This window comes from Mixophyes fleayi, chromosome 7, assembly GCF_038048845.1.
Source record: "Mixophyes fleayi isolate aMixFle1 chromosome 7, aMixFle1.hap1, whole genome shotgun sequence".
Lineage (NCBI taxonomy): Eukaryota > Metazoa > Chordata > Amphibia > Anura > Limnodynastidae > Mixophyes > Mixophyes fleayi.
Window position 1 is genome coordinate 38923652 of NC_134408.1, and position 16002 is coordinate 38939653.

The window sequence follows — 16002 nt, forward strand, 5'->3', positions numbered from 1 at the left end:
CTCACTTAAGTTGTCTCGGTCATCATTATCATACGTCTGAAAACATGTGTATTTACACAAACGTCCAGGTCTGAGTGAGCCATATTTGCCCTTACTGTACATGGGCTACGTTATTCCACCCATTCCTTCCTCTCAAGTTGTAAGGGGACGTGTGTTGGGATATGAATTCCACGCAATAGTGTACACCATTTGTTAAGCATGCACAGTGCGATTTCATGTAAGATACGCTGCGCAAACTAGCATATATCCAACTCTGAATCAGGCCAAAGGAACAGTACTTTACAGCAGGGTGTTGGAGGCAGCCTGGGATAAGACCGGGATAATTTAGAATAATATGTCATGTGGGCAGCACGGCGTCTTAGTGGTTAGCACTTCTGCCTCACAGCACTGGGGTCATGAGTTTTGATTCCCGGCCATGGCCCTATCTGTGTAGAGATTGTACGTTCTCCCAGTGTTTGCGTGGGTTTCCTCCGTTTTTTTTCCCACACTCCAAAAACATACTAGTAGGTTAATTGGCTGCTATCAAATTGACCCTAGTCTGTCTCTGTGTGTATGTGTTAGGGAATTTAGACTATAAGCTCTATGAGAGGCAGGGACTGATCTGAGTGCGTTCTGTGTACAGTGCTGCGGAATTAGGAAATAAATAAATGATGATTTAGTATAGCTTAGGTATGGTGCTGCAAATTATGGGAAAAACAAAATCTTATCTGGAAAACAAGTCCTTTGCGTTGTGGATAGCTATATATATCCTATATATATGTATATATATATATATATATATATATATATATATATATATATAGATCCTATAGCTGTACATGATTTGGAAGTCATGTAGATTTATGTCATTATGCATCACACAGTGTACTATATGAGGTATCAATTTTAATAGTGAACCAAACTATAAGCAGGAGACTTAGGGCAAATCAAGTGGACCCCAGACAATATCTTGTAAAAGTTGAAAAAACAATTTATTGCTCTGTGGAAGTAATTATCAGCAATGAAGGCGTGTTTTTGCTAATAGTACAAATTGTTAGAGAACTCCACAGACCAGATCGCTTGTGCAGAAAATGGATGCATAGTGGAAGAATCTGACGTGCTACTTGGGGGGCTTCAGTTGCTACTTATTTTGCATTTGGACACCTACCCTGAACAAACAAATCTAATTGTAATCTGTAAAAAAACCACTTTGCATTGTAGAAAAGAGCACCAAGAAATCATTAAATGACACAAACATCATTATTTTATTTGTACACTTCATGTGTATGTACAGTAAGACCACAATCAGAATGCTGAAGTGGTCAGAAGAAGTACCACAGATTTGTGATCCCAACAGGAAATCAGATTTCTGAGCTTTACGCTGCCATTTATCAGATGTATGTGATGTAAACGTTTCTTCGGTCTGTTGTCACCATTTTAATCCATGATGTTAAGTATCCAGCAGAAATTTCTCGGCATAATCTGTCCAAAGGTCTATCCATAGACTCATGCAATGGTGTACAATTAATAATACTTTCTGTGTCTAATGAATGTGATTCAGCTGTTAGTAGCATTGTACCACCTAGCACACGACGGATAAAGTCAGAAGGCATCTGGGAACCACACCATTCCCAAGGACACTCTACTCTCCTCCGCCCTTCAACTGGTAACATGGGTGCTATGGCCTGACCAATAGAGCATCCCCTGTCCTACCATGTGATCCCACCTAAACATTTGGCTTCCATCTATTCTTGATCTATTCTTGATGACCAATAGAGCATCCCCTGTCCTACCATGTCAACCCACCTAAACATTTGGCTTCCATCTATTCTTGACACATGGACAAAAATGATTTAAAACGTGATCATTTACAGAACAGGGCCCACAGGTGGCATCCTCAATGTTTGCTACTCAGAGACTAGGAAATTAGAGTCACTAACAACAAAAATGTATATAATTGAGATTTGGACATCAGCCATTGGTGGTTGATACATATCACATAATGGGTACGCTATGCATAGTGTTACAATGCAGTGCATTTAGAGCACCTTTTCACATTTAAATCTGTAACGTTTTACAGATTTAATGGGAGTAGGCCAGAGAAAGCGCAGCGCAGTAAGGACATGTTCACGTAATTGGGATATAATTACATTTGGATGCATTCTCCGAGACACCTATTAGGAGGCGCTTCTGGAGGGCTGGTGCAATCATACACAAACATAATGAGGACTATAAGCAGCACTATCTAGCCACTTCTCATTGTGTATCGACATCTCCAGCTGATAGTAGTTAATTCATTAGTGTTGCAGCTCGATTATATTCACATTGCTTATTTGTCATTTCCATTTGGATTACTGCAGGAAATTAAATACCCACTTGATTTTTAAAGCATCTTGAGATGCACCCAAGTCAACATACACAAATAAGTTGTTGTTTTTTCATACATTCAGAGCGTAAAAGCATATAACTCTAAATAAGCCACAAAGGTGCCTAAAATGTGTTTCTAATGACAACCAGAGAGAATTTCAAGAGGAAATTTTGCTAGTTTAAGTACATCACAAAGTGTGATCAGGCATTGTATTGTAAACTAATCATTTGTCTTTAGAAGTTACTGTATCTGGACATGAAGCTGTCATCAATCAAAATATACTGCACACTACCAAACACAATGCAGCAAAAATAATTGGGCATTGTTTATTCCAGTGTGACTATTTCTTTTATTGCTCCTGGCTATTTTAGTTCTAGTTCCCAAATATGTGTAGTTTGGCAGCATATCTATGTTCAGCAGAGCTAACTCAAAGAATTGTGCTTGTCTGTTCCCAGTAGTATGTTCAATTTGAGGTTATATTTTTTAGATAACATCAGCAGTCAGCTCCAGTAATAATTTTAACTATATCAATGTTCTTGACAATATCTTAAATTCAGCCCAGTTGTAGGAAACAGGACAATGTTTAATCAGCTATAGCCTTAATTATATGTGATAAGTAATGAAGTTTTACTGTAATATACATTTTATTCTAGTTTCCATATATTTTAAAATGGCCCTACATGGCCAACTTCTAGTGCAGTGTGACAGGATTGCTATTAGAGATGTTCACCTCCGTGTTCTGGTTTTGGATCAAGATTAACTTCATGTTTTGGTTTTGGTATTGGCAAAACTGCCCTTGCGTGTTTTGGATCCCTATTATTTTTTTTTTGCTAAAATCACATATTTTTGCTTCCCCCCCTCCAATAACACTAATTTCAAGTAATTTGCAGTCAATTTTAACCACCTCACAGGTCCCAATATTATTTTCAAACAAAGACTGCAGATTTAGAAGACCAAGACTGCCAGACCTATTATTTGTATTTCAGCAATGACAATTAGCAATGGAGCTCTCCTCTTTGTGTGTTACCTATATAACACTGTACAATGCAACTGCAGATTTACATGAAGCCTGTCAGCCTTAGTATTTTATTTCAGCAATGACAATTAGCAATGGAGCTCTCCTGAATGTCACTGTAGACTTTGAAGAACACTGCTACCCCTCCTCTTTCTATTCTACCTATGATGCTGCCCAACTGCTCTACGGACTGCCAAGAACTGTGCTACCCCTTCTGTGTTCCTATGTGAAATGGTGCTGGATTGCCATGGAGGACGGTACTTATAGAATCCAAAACTAGCGAGATCCGACAACATTGATGTTTTGCCTCGTTTTCAATTCCGAGGGCGCACGAAAGTGGCTCGGTACACGAATCTGCTAAGTTCAGGTTTTTTCGGTTCGCGGGGAACCGAGCCTGAGCATCTCTAATTGCTATACAATGTGGCCACAATGCTCAGTAGCGTCGGACAGTGGGGAAGACAGTCTGCAAGGGATGTAGTGTATAGCATAGTATAGAGAGTGAGGGATCTTGAAACAAGATTCATGGACAGAAAGGAGTTTATTACAAACAGCTCTTATGGTCTAACATTCACAGGAAAAGGGGAGGGGGGGGGGAGTGGTAATATGTGGATAAGGTTGGAGGGAATGTAAGTATGAGGTGGATGGAAACTTGTAGGCTGGAATGAGAAATGTGAGCAGACAGTAAGGATTGAACTTCCTGTGTACAGACTAGCAAGGAGGGAAGTGGTGGAGGGGAAAAAATAATAATAGGGAAGGGTGAAATAGGATACTGGAGAGAGGAGTTTGTAGAGAAGTCTGGTGAAAGTGAGTAGGTGCATGATGGAGAGATGTGGATGAATGTGGATTACATAGGGTAGGTAATGAGAGAGTGGGGGGGATGATTGATCCATGTTGCGCAGGGCAATGGAGGAGGTGGAGGCTACTTTACCACCCCCTGGCTGTATATAGCTATAATAGAGAAGGCAATACCCTGCACCCTTGACGCAAAATCCAGGATGCCGACAGTTGGGCTTAGTGCAACCAGCAGCCAAAGAGATATACAAAAAGCAGTGACAGCTGAACTCTGTGGGTCTAAGATGAAGTGAAAGGTAGGACATAGAGCTGACACTCTAGCTGCCCGCAGTTGTCTAATTTTGGAGCCACACACTCTTAGATGTCGGACCAGCTAGTAGCAGAACAAGGGTGTCCTACTTGAAACACAAAATACAGTTTTATCAATCACAGCAAAGCATTTTCATATCAACCATGTGTCTATGACAGCATGGGATATATTTACTAAACTGCGAGTTTAAAAAACTGGAGATGTTGCCTATAGCAACCAATAAGATTATAGCTGTCATTTTGTAGAATGTACTAAATAAATGATAACTAGAATCTGATTTGTTGCTATAGGCAACATCTCCACTTTTTCAAACCTGCAGTTTAATAAATGTACATCCGTGTTTCCTTCGCATTTTATCTACAACCCCCTCCTGCCTGTCTAAGTTCTTTAAAGTCATGCTCCTGGCCCAGTGCCGTGTACATGGGTGCAGACCGTTCTTGATTTTCCAGTTATTGTAATCACTGTCTCTCTGCCAGTCATTTTTAAATAATTAGATTTTGTCTGTTTGGTAGGATTTAAGTGGACCGTATAGTGGTCTAAAATCTGATTAAATTTCATCTAAGAGGGGAGAAAAATCCTGCAAGATCTTGGACCTATCAAACAAACTGATCTTGAGGAGCTTGTGCTGCCTGTGTTTGCAGTCATCGGATAAGAAGCTACACGGGATCCCCAAGACCTGTTTGTTTTATTTACCTGGTGAACACGCTCATGTGTATGTTTAAAGCTGCACTACTATCTATGTATTGTTTTATTTATTTTTTTGCTTTTTTATACTATGGTGCCCCTTCCCGTAGACCACTCACACGTTTTCAACCCAGGCTCTAAGAGCAATGGATAAGCTCTGACTAAGAGTAAAATATTTTGCTGGTGAATGACCGTATTTCCACAGGATGCCAGAGGAAGGCAATGCAATACCTCAGTTATCCTCACAGTGGTAAAAATAATTCTTTCCCAGCACCATTAATGCCAACTGGATTCATTCCTTAGAGCAATTACCTCAAAAAAATGCAATACAATAATTATATCTGAATATACCATTTTTTGCATTAAAAAAGGTATCCAGTCCACTTAATTAATTGGCCACAGCTGCCTTTGTAGGCAAAGTGTTCCATAGTCTGATTATCCTTCATTCCTCAAGTTTCTTGTACATGGTATATCATTCAATTAACATAACTGTACCAGAACAGACCATTCCCCTTTAAATACAAGCAAACAAAACGTTATTGATAATCACAATTATATTTTAATAAACATAAATGAACCATAAAGAAAGCTGAGAATGAAATAGTTTAATTTGACTTTACGTTTTTTTTTACATAGAGAGAATGGTGTAGATACGAATCTAGAAGATAAAATGGGTAAGCGTGTCAACAAACATCAACAGAATAAATCTAGTAATGTCTACAACAGCTGAGTCCATGGATTGCCATGAAAACAGCTGCATTTTCATTATATCCAGGTGTGTACAGGCCAGATACTATTCAACAAATGATATCATACTTGTGTCTTCTGGACCTGGGCTTCCCAAAAGCTCCATAAAGAGTCTTCTCCAGGCTGTGGGCTGTCAGTTGGCCGGACAGCCCTGGTCTACATGAACAGTAAGATTACTCAGGCACCTCCAGTAAATGTTTAACAGAACAATTAGACAGGTAACCATCCTAGCAGCAAGGGATGTAAATGCATTCTACATGCAGATACATTTATCATGTGACATCTCAGCAACACTACAAAATCACGCAACTAATAGCCTGTGCAATACCACCGTAAAGCTGTACCAAGGCCATCTTTAATAAGAAGGATGCAGTTTGTATGAGCACCCACATTTGCTAATAATCACAAGAGTATTATATGAGTAAGGAATAGCGAACCAATTTGATCCAAACTGGCCTCCAGGCCACATCCTTTGGATAGATCTAGCCAAACTGTACTTCATGCTGTAAGTCCAGATGTGGCCAGTCAATGTGCCGTATTATGTACTTAAACATGTCTTACTGATATTATGAGATTTCATCATATGACTTCAAGTAGAGGGGCGTGGCTTGCTTCCTCAGCTTCTCCTGTGTGCGCATAGTTTTACTGTGTGGTATGGCAAGTCCCATAGGAGGGAGATAGGTCTACGGATGCAACAAAGAACAGGTTAATCTCTCATTTATATAAAACTAAAAGACAGTTGTTGTCAGCACTTATCCTTAACACTGCATATCTGTGTGTATCTAGCAAAACGACAACATGAGGTTCATATTTTGATCAAAACATTTAAGCCTGCATCCCAGAGTCAAGGATATATCATGGTATGCAGGTCCTACATTGACCTATATGCTTCAAACACCATTAAAATGCAGTTAAAATCAGATGCACTCACCTCTCAGGTATAGAGGCTTACAACTAGCAAGCTGGCTTCTAAGTCACACCCAAATGTGCCTTAAATAGGCTTAGTGGACAGCAGCTAAGACAACATAAGGCAATATTTTGATACAAAACCAGAGAAGAAATAAGCCTGTGCTTGATATATCCCATATTACATATGGTACCAGCTGCATGGCAATAAGCCAGCACTTGGTATATCCCATATTGTGTATGGTACCAGCTGCATGGCAATATAAATGCCCATATATGTATACAAAACAAAAAGACAGTTGTCAGCGCTTATTCTTCACACTGCATATCGGTTTTGATCAAAATATGAACTAATACCTCATGTTCTTATTTTGCTAGATACACACAGATATGCAGTGTTAAGGATAAGCGCTGACAACAACTGTCTTTCTGTTTTGTACACATATATGGGCATTTATATTGCCATACAGCTGGTACCACGTATAATATAGGATATACTTGCGTATTTCTTCTCTGGTTTGATCTCTATTTATACATGATACCAGTATTTATTAATTAATTTTCAGTTCATTAGAGCTACAATAAGGCAATTGCAATATTTAAATAAAGATTCAAAAATGGAATGCATTTTAAAGGACAAACTTTAAGCTATTAAAACGTATGTATACCCTTAACAAAATACAGCACCACAGAATTTATTTTATAAAACCTTTCCTAATGCAGACAATTTGTAAAATGATGCGGTTTGTGGATCTATTAAGTAAGCTTATAATGTTCACAATTCCCGGAATGTTTGGAGAATAGGTGCTATTTTACATTTTGAGGACACGTGTAATGTAACAGTCAGCACAGGAAAGGAAGGATGATAAAGAGTGTAGAGCTGATAACAGTGGCATTTGATTTCAGGGCACTATAGCATGCATCCTGCCAGTACACTGCTCGCCCTTCTGTAATGGTATAACTGAATCACTATAGGACAGGCTATGAGAATGACAGCAAGTGTAGCCCGTCTGTAAACAAACTGTCCAACAAAGGGGTTGCAGGGCAGTATCACCAGTGCAGAGGGGACATTTGGGTTCCTGCAAAACCACAAAAAAGTAATAAGGGAGTTAAACCTATAACTATACAATATACTCACAAGACGTCATTAACTACAAGCAGCCACACATAGCAGAGATCAGTCTGCAAGCTGTCTCCACACTTACGATGCTCACATACAGGCAGGTCCGCGCTCAAAGTGCCAAGAGGCCAGATTTATGTACAAACTAGTCAACACCAGGTAGAGCCAGCTGGTCTGCTCTTGGGTCAAAAGGTTGGCTCTTACTGGGTGCAATTTAACAATTAGATTATTGATGATAACTCACAATCAGTTTGTTATCACCAACCACATGCCAGATCTGATCTGCAAGATTGAGAAGTAATTTTACCTTCATTTATTGGGAGTAAAGCGATTTATTAAAGTAAGTATCATTAAGTAACCTACAATAAAGCAAGCTGTTCCATTACACAGAAATACTTACAGGTCTGGGGTACGGTATTCCATAATGTAAACCAATTTCAACTCGCGCCTTGCATTCTTCTATACATTGGTGGATAGCTTCTATACGTGTTATCTAGCATGACAAAAAGAAGAAAGTGTATTGGGTTTATACTATAAGTACAGCAAGGGAACACTGCCTAACTGGGGTCTGGCAGTATTTATGCCCATATGTTCCTTTAAGAATTTAAGCATATACATTATATACATTTTTACAAATAAATCACGTCATAAAAATATTTTAACCATGTCCAGTTTTTTTTTTTTTAACCACACAGGGTATTTTTTCGTGCAAAATCATAATGAGTTTGTAATGCAACAGAAAACTCATAATTTGACCACTGGGGCGCACTGTTTTACTGCAGTTTATAGATGATCATTTGTGTTGGTACCATTAAATGGGCACATACCCAGCAGGGTCCAAATGGACTGCATTTACATCTATCACTGATCCTATGTAATTATTTTCAAAATCCCAATTAACACACAGTGATGTTATTCTGCTGTCTGACAATAGTAGTCTTGTGCTTAGCGTTATGGAAGCAATGAGGGCTCCCACCTAAGATACGATCTGTGTTTATAAAAATGTTTTTTTATAATATAATCAATTAAACAGTGTTACCCAGTAGCAGTACAGAATCTTTATGTAGCATTATAAATCAATCAGGACCTGGGATCCTTTCAGCCAAGGGAGTACATTTGTTTTTACACATTATTTATATGCCCTAAACCTTCAAAAAGGAAAGATTTATATATTCTTCCATGTATTATATGGCAATTTCCAAGTACTTCCCCAGGATTTGTCCATGGATACACCCTCTGCACAGCACAACTTATGCTATATTCTATATATAATAAAGGTTTTCCCATGTACACTAAATAGTATGAATATTCCTGGGTGTTAGACAATAAGGGGAAACCGCACTTCAAATGCCCATTGTGATGTCACAAATCAACTGCACCCTGGGAAGTGCATGGATCTGTGGGCCACGGAGGTGGCATCTGCATACTGCAAATGTTTTCACAGTCCGCTGGGAAGAGCTGGCGGTACAGGGTGCTTCTTGCCGAATACACCTACTTTTGTATGAACATGCAAATACAAGATTTTGGTTTGGGGGACGAGATGCAAATAATGTATTTATAGGGGTGTAAACAATATAGTGTATATTAATGGGACACATATTGCACCTTCTAGCTGCACTTCTATGGGAGAAAGTGTTTCAAGGTACACCTTAATCAGTGTAAAAAAAACATACAAATCCTCAAGGACAAAAAAGTGGCATACGTGATAAAGACAACCCTGATCTCCCTTCACTCTCAGCGAGGCTGAACTAAGCAGTACAAAATGTAAAACTTAAAGAACCCGGGTAAGGGTGGCCAGGGGGTTCCCAATGTGGTAGTAGATTGGCCTCGACATTTTTACTGTTTCCAACATTTTCAGATGTATCTGCAAACCCCCAGACCTAGAGCAGATTAATGTACTGGAGGCCATCATTTGTGTGTGCACAAGTACACAATCACACGCGTACAGAAGCAGCCCAGGGGGTATATTTACTAAACTGCGGGTTTGAAAAAGTGGGGATGTTGCCTATGGCAACCAATCAGATTCTAGCTGTCATTTTGTAGAATGCACTAAATAAATGAAAGCTAGAATCTGATTGGTTGCCATAGACAACATCTCCACTTTTTCAAACCCGCCGTTTAGTAAATCTAGCCCCAGGTCTGCTCCTTATGTTGTGTGTAAATGATCCTTAGGGAGTCCGTAGAACGGTCTTGGATTGTAGAAACAAGTTCATAAAGAAACACAGGATTTGAAAACATACAATCCCTATCAGTGGTGAAAGTAGGGTGTATACGGTGGTAGCCACTTCTACCGCCATCATTTAAAATAAGCTCTTAGGACAGGAGCCTCTTACAAATTCTCATGTCAAATATATGAACTTGCTGTTCATTTCTGAAGCAATATGCATGAGTGTTGCCCATCAAATCACTAAGAACCAGTGACGTCAGCGAGACACAAAATACCATAGTGGTGTCACTTTTCCTAGTAAATTGATCATCTGCATTTACATTAATATTGTTTCTGTATTTTCTATTTAATTAGTGTCTTTTATGGAGATAGGGCCTTCAGAACTGTACACAATACTTGAGCTGAAGTCTTACCAGCGACCTGTAAAGAGGCAATAAAACATCCCTCTGATTGTTATCAATACCTCTTCTTATACAACCAACTATTCTACTGGTTGACTACCTCTTCTGGAGCTACTACTCCCTTTCCTGTTACTGTTAACAGTAAACTACCATTCACTTTGTATTCTGCTTTCGGATTTGTGTGTCCCGCCTGCATTATTTTACATTTTGATATATTAAAGTTTAGTTTCCAGGACTTTTTATTTTCTTACACTTGCACCCAAGTTAGTTAGTGCCTTTTCTATTCCTGCCTGCACATGTCTCTCTCTCTCCTACATAGAACCGCTTCATTGGATGGTGCACAGCTGTCACACACACAAGGTTTGCGCTGACAGTGCCTTCAGACTGACAGGACATTGAACACGCTCAGTTCTGTGAATGATGTTACAGGCAAATAGCAGCAAATGATCTGTCTGCTCGTAAAATCGCTGTGTGGTCAAATATAAGCACACAACTTTGGCTGATGCACTTAATATAACAACACATGACAGACAGTATGGCTCTGTATATTGATTGCTAACAGTTATAGTGATAGAATTGCTTATGGAGGGTTAAGTTCAACTCACTGACACTGGACGTCTAAGATTCTTACAGCAATACAGGTATTTACATGCTGCAACAATCATCATCATCATTTATTTATACAACGCCACTGATTCTGCAGCGATGTACAGAGAACTCATTCACATCAGTCCCTGCCCCATTTGAGCTTAGTCTAAATTCCCTAACATACACACACAGACAGAGACAGACTCGGGTCAATTTAGATAGCAGCCAATTAACCTACCAGTATGTTTTTGGAGTGTGGGAGGAAACCGGAGGAAACCCACGCAAACACGGGGAGAACATACAAACTCCACACAGATAATGCCGTGGTCGGGAAATGAACTCATGACCCCAACGCTATGAGGCAGAAGTGCTAACCACTACGTCACTGTGCTGCCCATATACATGGTAAGATGCGATTAAGTCTGACATTTCCCATTTGTACCCATCAGATGACATCTTACAATGTTTGCATAGATAATAGAGCTGAATAAGATTTATAGGTTTAGTATCTTCCCTTTAAATTAATATAGCACTTAAAAGTTATATTCTCATGTGATTTTATTCTTTACAAGCCTGGAGGGCTCACTGCAACTCTTGGTCAATAAACAGTAATCATAACCATGAGATCTGAAGCTAAAGAAATACTCCTACTCAGCAGATCCAAAAAGAACTACATATAATAAAGAAAATGTATTTTTAATGAGAAAGTTAGAATTCAATTATGTTTAGTTTTACACATTATGTTACAATGAGTTTACGTCAGACATATTGCTTTGAGTGTGTTAAGTTGGCTACGCATTCCAATTTCATCAGCTCTACAACTACCACAAAAGGTGGCTGAGAACGACTGAAATCTATTTGGCCGTATTGCAATTGTTCCTGTCTGAAAATGTAGCTGTATGGTAGCTGCTACCACTGTGTGGTTACAAGATGCTTAGAGCCACATGTATGTGACCAGTAACTGTCTAGATCTGACCGGTTGGCCCTCCCACTTGTAGGGCTAAATTAGACACTGACTGAACAGGCTGCATCTTACTGTGTGCGGCCAGCTTTAGGACTGTGCCCTGTCAGGTACATACGTTTTTATTTTTATGAAACAACTTCCTGGCTTCATCCACTATGTACTGTTTCTCCTGTATGGTCTCGTCCTCCAGTTCTGATACAGATTTCCATTTCCTTGCAATCCGGAAAATTTGGCGATAAAGGTTAAGAACTTCTTGACGTGTCACTGCTGTCATCTTAGAAACATATGTATATCTGGAAAAAATTGATGACCATTAACAACATATTACTTTGCTCACGCTCAGTGTATACAAATGAAAAGCAAGTAAAATCTATAAATCAAATTTGATTTTTGTTTTGTTAGTTAACTGAATTGCCTACAACGACCCTTTCCTTTTGATCTAAAAGAAACATTCCAATTAGATGTCCCATAATACCTTGTGCTGGACCACTCACAATCTTTCAGCTTATGTTGATCATTACCTACAACTCCATGGTGTGTGAGGTCCTAAATACGTGACAACTCACTTCCTGGGAAATTTGTCCAGGTCTTATACACTAATATACCATATCAAAACAGTATTAAGAACATTACCTTTTGAAATATATCCAGACCTCAGAGGGTCAATGTGAGATTATTCTACACTTCAATCAGTTTATAACAGATTTTGGGAACAACAATGGGAACCAGGTTCGCCCCATGCTTCACCAACCTCTACATGGGTGTGTTCAAAGAGCAGTTCATTTGAGGCAGTAATCTCAGGTCCAACCTGCTCCTCTATAGGTGTTGTATAGATGATCTCTTTTTATTTGGAATAGTGAAGAGTATTCTATTAATACATTTACAACAACTCTTAATCACAATTCTTTTAACCCCACCTTCAAAAGCACAGATCACTCCTCTGTAGATCACCCTCCCAACGGTGGATGACATTATTTAAACGTTTCGCAAGAAACTAAATGAAACTAATTTTTTACTCTATAATAGCAATCATTACAAGAGTTGCCTCAATAATATAACTGATTAGACTCTTTAGTTTCTCTTTTCATGCACAATGTCTCCATAATCTTCAGAGTTTCCAAAGTCTTAATTGACAATTTGAAACAGTATCCAATTCTATTTCTTCACAATGTAAAAAGACGACAGAGATAAATTACATATATTTGACTTTAGTTTATCTATATATCGCATTAGCAGCTTGTCTCATTTAATAAAAAATATTGTAAAAAAAAAAACAGAAAAAACACAAACTATTCTATCTTGACACTCCAATATTAAAATCTAGTGTCTCAACCCATCCAACTATTTCTAAAAGAGCAAATACTTTACATACTATATTAGATACATCTTTTTTTAAATCCATACAACCTGGTAAAATAGACCCTAGTATGATGTGGTTACACTCAAAAACTGTAGGCTGTTTTAAATGTTGTGGTTCACAGTGTGTAACATGCTCCTATAGACAACACTTGTCAATATCTTTTCAGTCATAGTTTTAAGTTCTTTATAAAATCCTTTATCAACTGTAATACCAAATATGTAATATATATATATATATATATATATATATATATATATATATATATATGTTACCCTGTCCATGCAACTACAAATATATTGGACGCATTAACCATGCTCATAGAGCTAGGTTTCTAAAACATGTATTCAACACGTTCCATCTATTTCCCAGCCATAATTCTTAGAGGCACATGATACAAACACCCATGGCTTTAGGATGATGGGAACTGAATACATTCCCTCTACACCAAGGGGTGGCGATTGTATATAAACTATTTTTTGAATGATGTTTAAGGGAAAAAAAATTGGTTACATTTGAACACTTTTAACAAACAATAGCTTTGGCTGTTAAAACACTATTCTATTACTAAAGTATATAATTCTGTGATTGCTGATAAGGTGTATACTACTAAATAGCACTATGTGTTCCCCATTGATCCATTATATTAAATCCACCATTTGCTAGAGCTTGCTGAAATATTGTTCTACGTAGCAGCGATTGTGCAGAACTCAGTGGCCACTTTATTAGGTAGACCTGCTCGTTAATGAAAATAGCTAATCCACCAATTATGTGGCAGCAACTCAATAAATAAAAGCATGCAGATATGGTCAAGATGTTCAGTTGTTGTTCAGACTAAATACCAGAATGGGTAAGAAATGTGATCTAAGTGACATTGACCGTGGAATGATTGTTGGTGCCAGAAGAGGTGGCTTCAGTATTTCAGAAACTGCCGATCCCCTGGGATTTTCACACACAACAGTCTCTAGAGTTTACAGAGTGTTGTTAAAAACAAAAATCATTTGGTGAGTGGCAGTTCTGTGGTCAAAAATACATTGTTAATGAGAGAAGTCAAAGGAAAATGGCCAGACTGGTTGAAGCAGACAGGAAGGTGACAGTAACTCAAATAAACGTGTATTAAACAGTGGTATGTGGAAGCGCATCTCTGAATGCTCAGCACATTAAACCTCAAAGTGAATGGGCTACAGCAGCAGAAGACCACACTGGGTTCCATGCCTGTCAGCTAAAAAAAGGAAACTGAGGATACAGTGGGCACAGGATCACCAAAACTGGACAGTTGAGGATTGGAAAAACTTTGCTTGATCTGATGAATCCCAATTTCTGCTGGCTACATCAAGTCAATACCACTGACTGTCTGACCCAAGATTTTCTATTAGGGACTTTTCATGACTCTGATATACTGATGCATCATGCTGACATGACTCTGATTTGTTATTTATTGTCGGTTATCTTTTTTTTTTTCCTACTGTGAAAATAAATAAACAATATTGCTTACAAAAAAACAATACCTCTAAATATAAACTATAACAAAGCAATTAGTTATTTAAATTTCAACATAAAAAAAAATTCTATCAGGAACAGTGCTTTCAGGCATGCATCAGTGAAAGTAGTTGATCCTGCTGCTGCGGGACAAATTAGTATTGGTTTCATATGCTGCAAGTTCTGGCCTTTGCCTGCCTCAGACTGTTCATAGATCGCTCCATGTTTCATTTGGATCTAACCATTCTGGATGGCCACCGGCAATGACGTTTCAACTGGATATTGACCAATTATGGTTTGCTGCCAACGAGAGAGCTTCTTAAACAATGGACCTTATTCCAGAATAGTGTGAGTACCTGCACTTACGTGTATTTTATTCCTTTAATGATACTGACTATTGTCTTCAATATATTCCTGTGTCATTCAGAAGCCGTATAAAACAGCTGTCATTTCATAGTAATCGTCCGTCATTCCACATTATGACACTTGTGTAGTGGATTATAGGTTTGTGGGAGCGCATATACAAAGAGACTAGTGTGTGGGATTAGGAGATCTGGGTCAAATAGGGGTGTTTATATGGGGGAAATGCAAGTTTTTTACTGACATTTCTGCATTGACACGGCGTATAAAACAGCAGTCATTCCATACCCGTCATTCCACATGTAAAACATAATCAAGTATCTTAGCAATAAGTGTTTTAAAGATATAATTAAGTATAATATTTTATAAAATATACATTAACGTTAAGTTTGCATTCATTATAGTCAATTCGCATTCCTTTTAGTACGTTCCCATCGTTGTTTATTCCTACTTTTATCATGAGGCAATTAGTGGATGTAGAACTACAAGCTCCAGCATGTCCTGTCAGAGACAGATATTCTACCTATACACACATTACCACTATAAGACTCATTAACTAAGTGTACCCATGTGACCCCTACACACATCCTATAGGTAACTTCAGCCACAATGCTCTGAGACAATCTCTACATCACCAACCTCAGGACGGTCTCCTGTGACTTCACCACGTAATGTACACTCACTGCAAAGTACGTACGACCTACCCTCTCATGTGACGTCACCACGTTCAGTACGCAACCTGCCGCAGCACGTACGGCCTACTCT

General features: G+C 38.5%; 1 protein-coding gene across 2 annotated transcripts; it reads right to left on the reverse strand.

Annotated features, from left to right (window-relative positions):
- Nucleotides 1-5684: 5684 nt before the first annotated feature.
- On the reverse strand, nucleotides 5685-15979 carry LYRM1 (LYR motif containing 1). Of its 2 annotated transcripts, none has more exons than XM_075179719.1 (4): nucleotides 15877-15979; nucleotides 12157-12334; nucleotides 8322-8414; nucleotides 5685-6578 (listed from the first exon to the last, which is right to left on the reverse strand). In XM_075179719.1, exons 2-4 carry the CDS (start codon nucleotides 12313-12315, stop codon nucleotides 6462-6464), a joined length of 369 nt encoding a protein of 122 aa, XP_075035820.1. In that variant the 5' UTR covers nucleotides 12316-12334; nucleotides 15877-15979; the 3' UTR covers nucleotides 5685-6461. The 2 variants fall into 2 exon arrangements, with proteins under 2 accessions (XP_075035820.1, XP_075035821.1); XM_075179720.1 differs by having other exon boundaries at nucleotides 15873-15893.
- Nucleotides 15980-16002: the final 23 nt, after the last annotated feature.

Coding starts and splice junctions, on each gene's coding strand:
- LYRM1 (XM_075179719.1), bottom strand. CDS start 12,315: ATGACAGCAGTGACACGTCAAGAAGTTCTTAACCTTTATCGCCAAATT. Junction 8,415..12,156: donor TGTTTCATAAAAATAAAAAC/GTATGTACCTGA, acceptor TTGTCATGCTAG/ATAACACGTATAGAAGCTAT. Junction 6,579..8,321: donor GAATACCGTACCCCAGACCT/GTAAGTATTTCT, acceptor TTGCATCCGTAG/ACCTATCTCCCTCCTATGGG.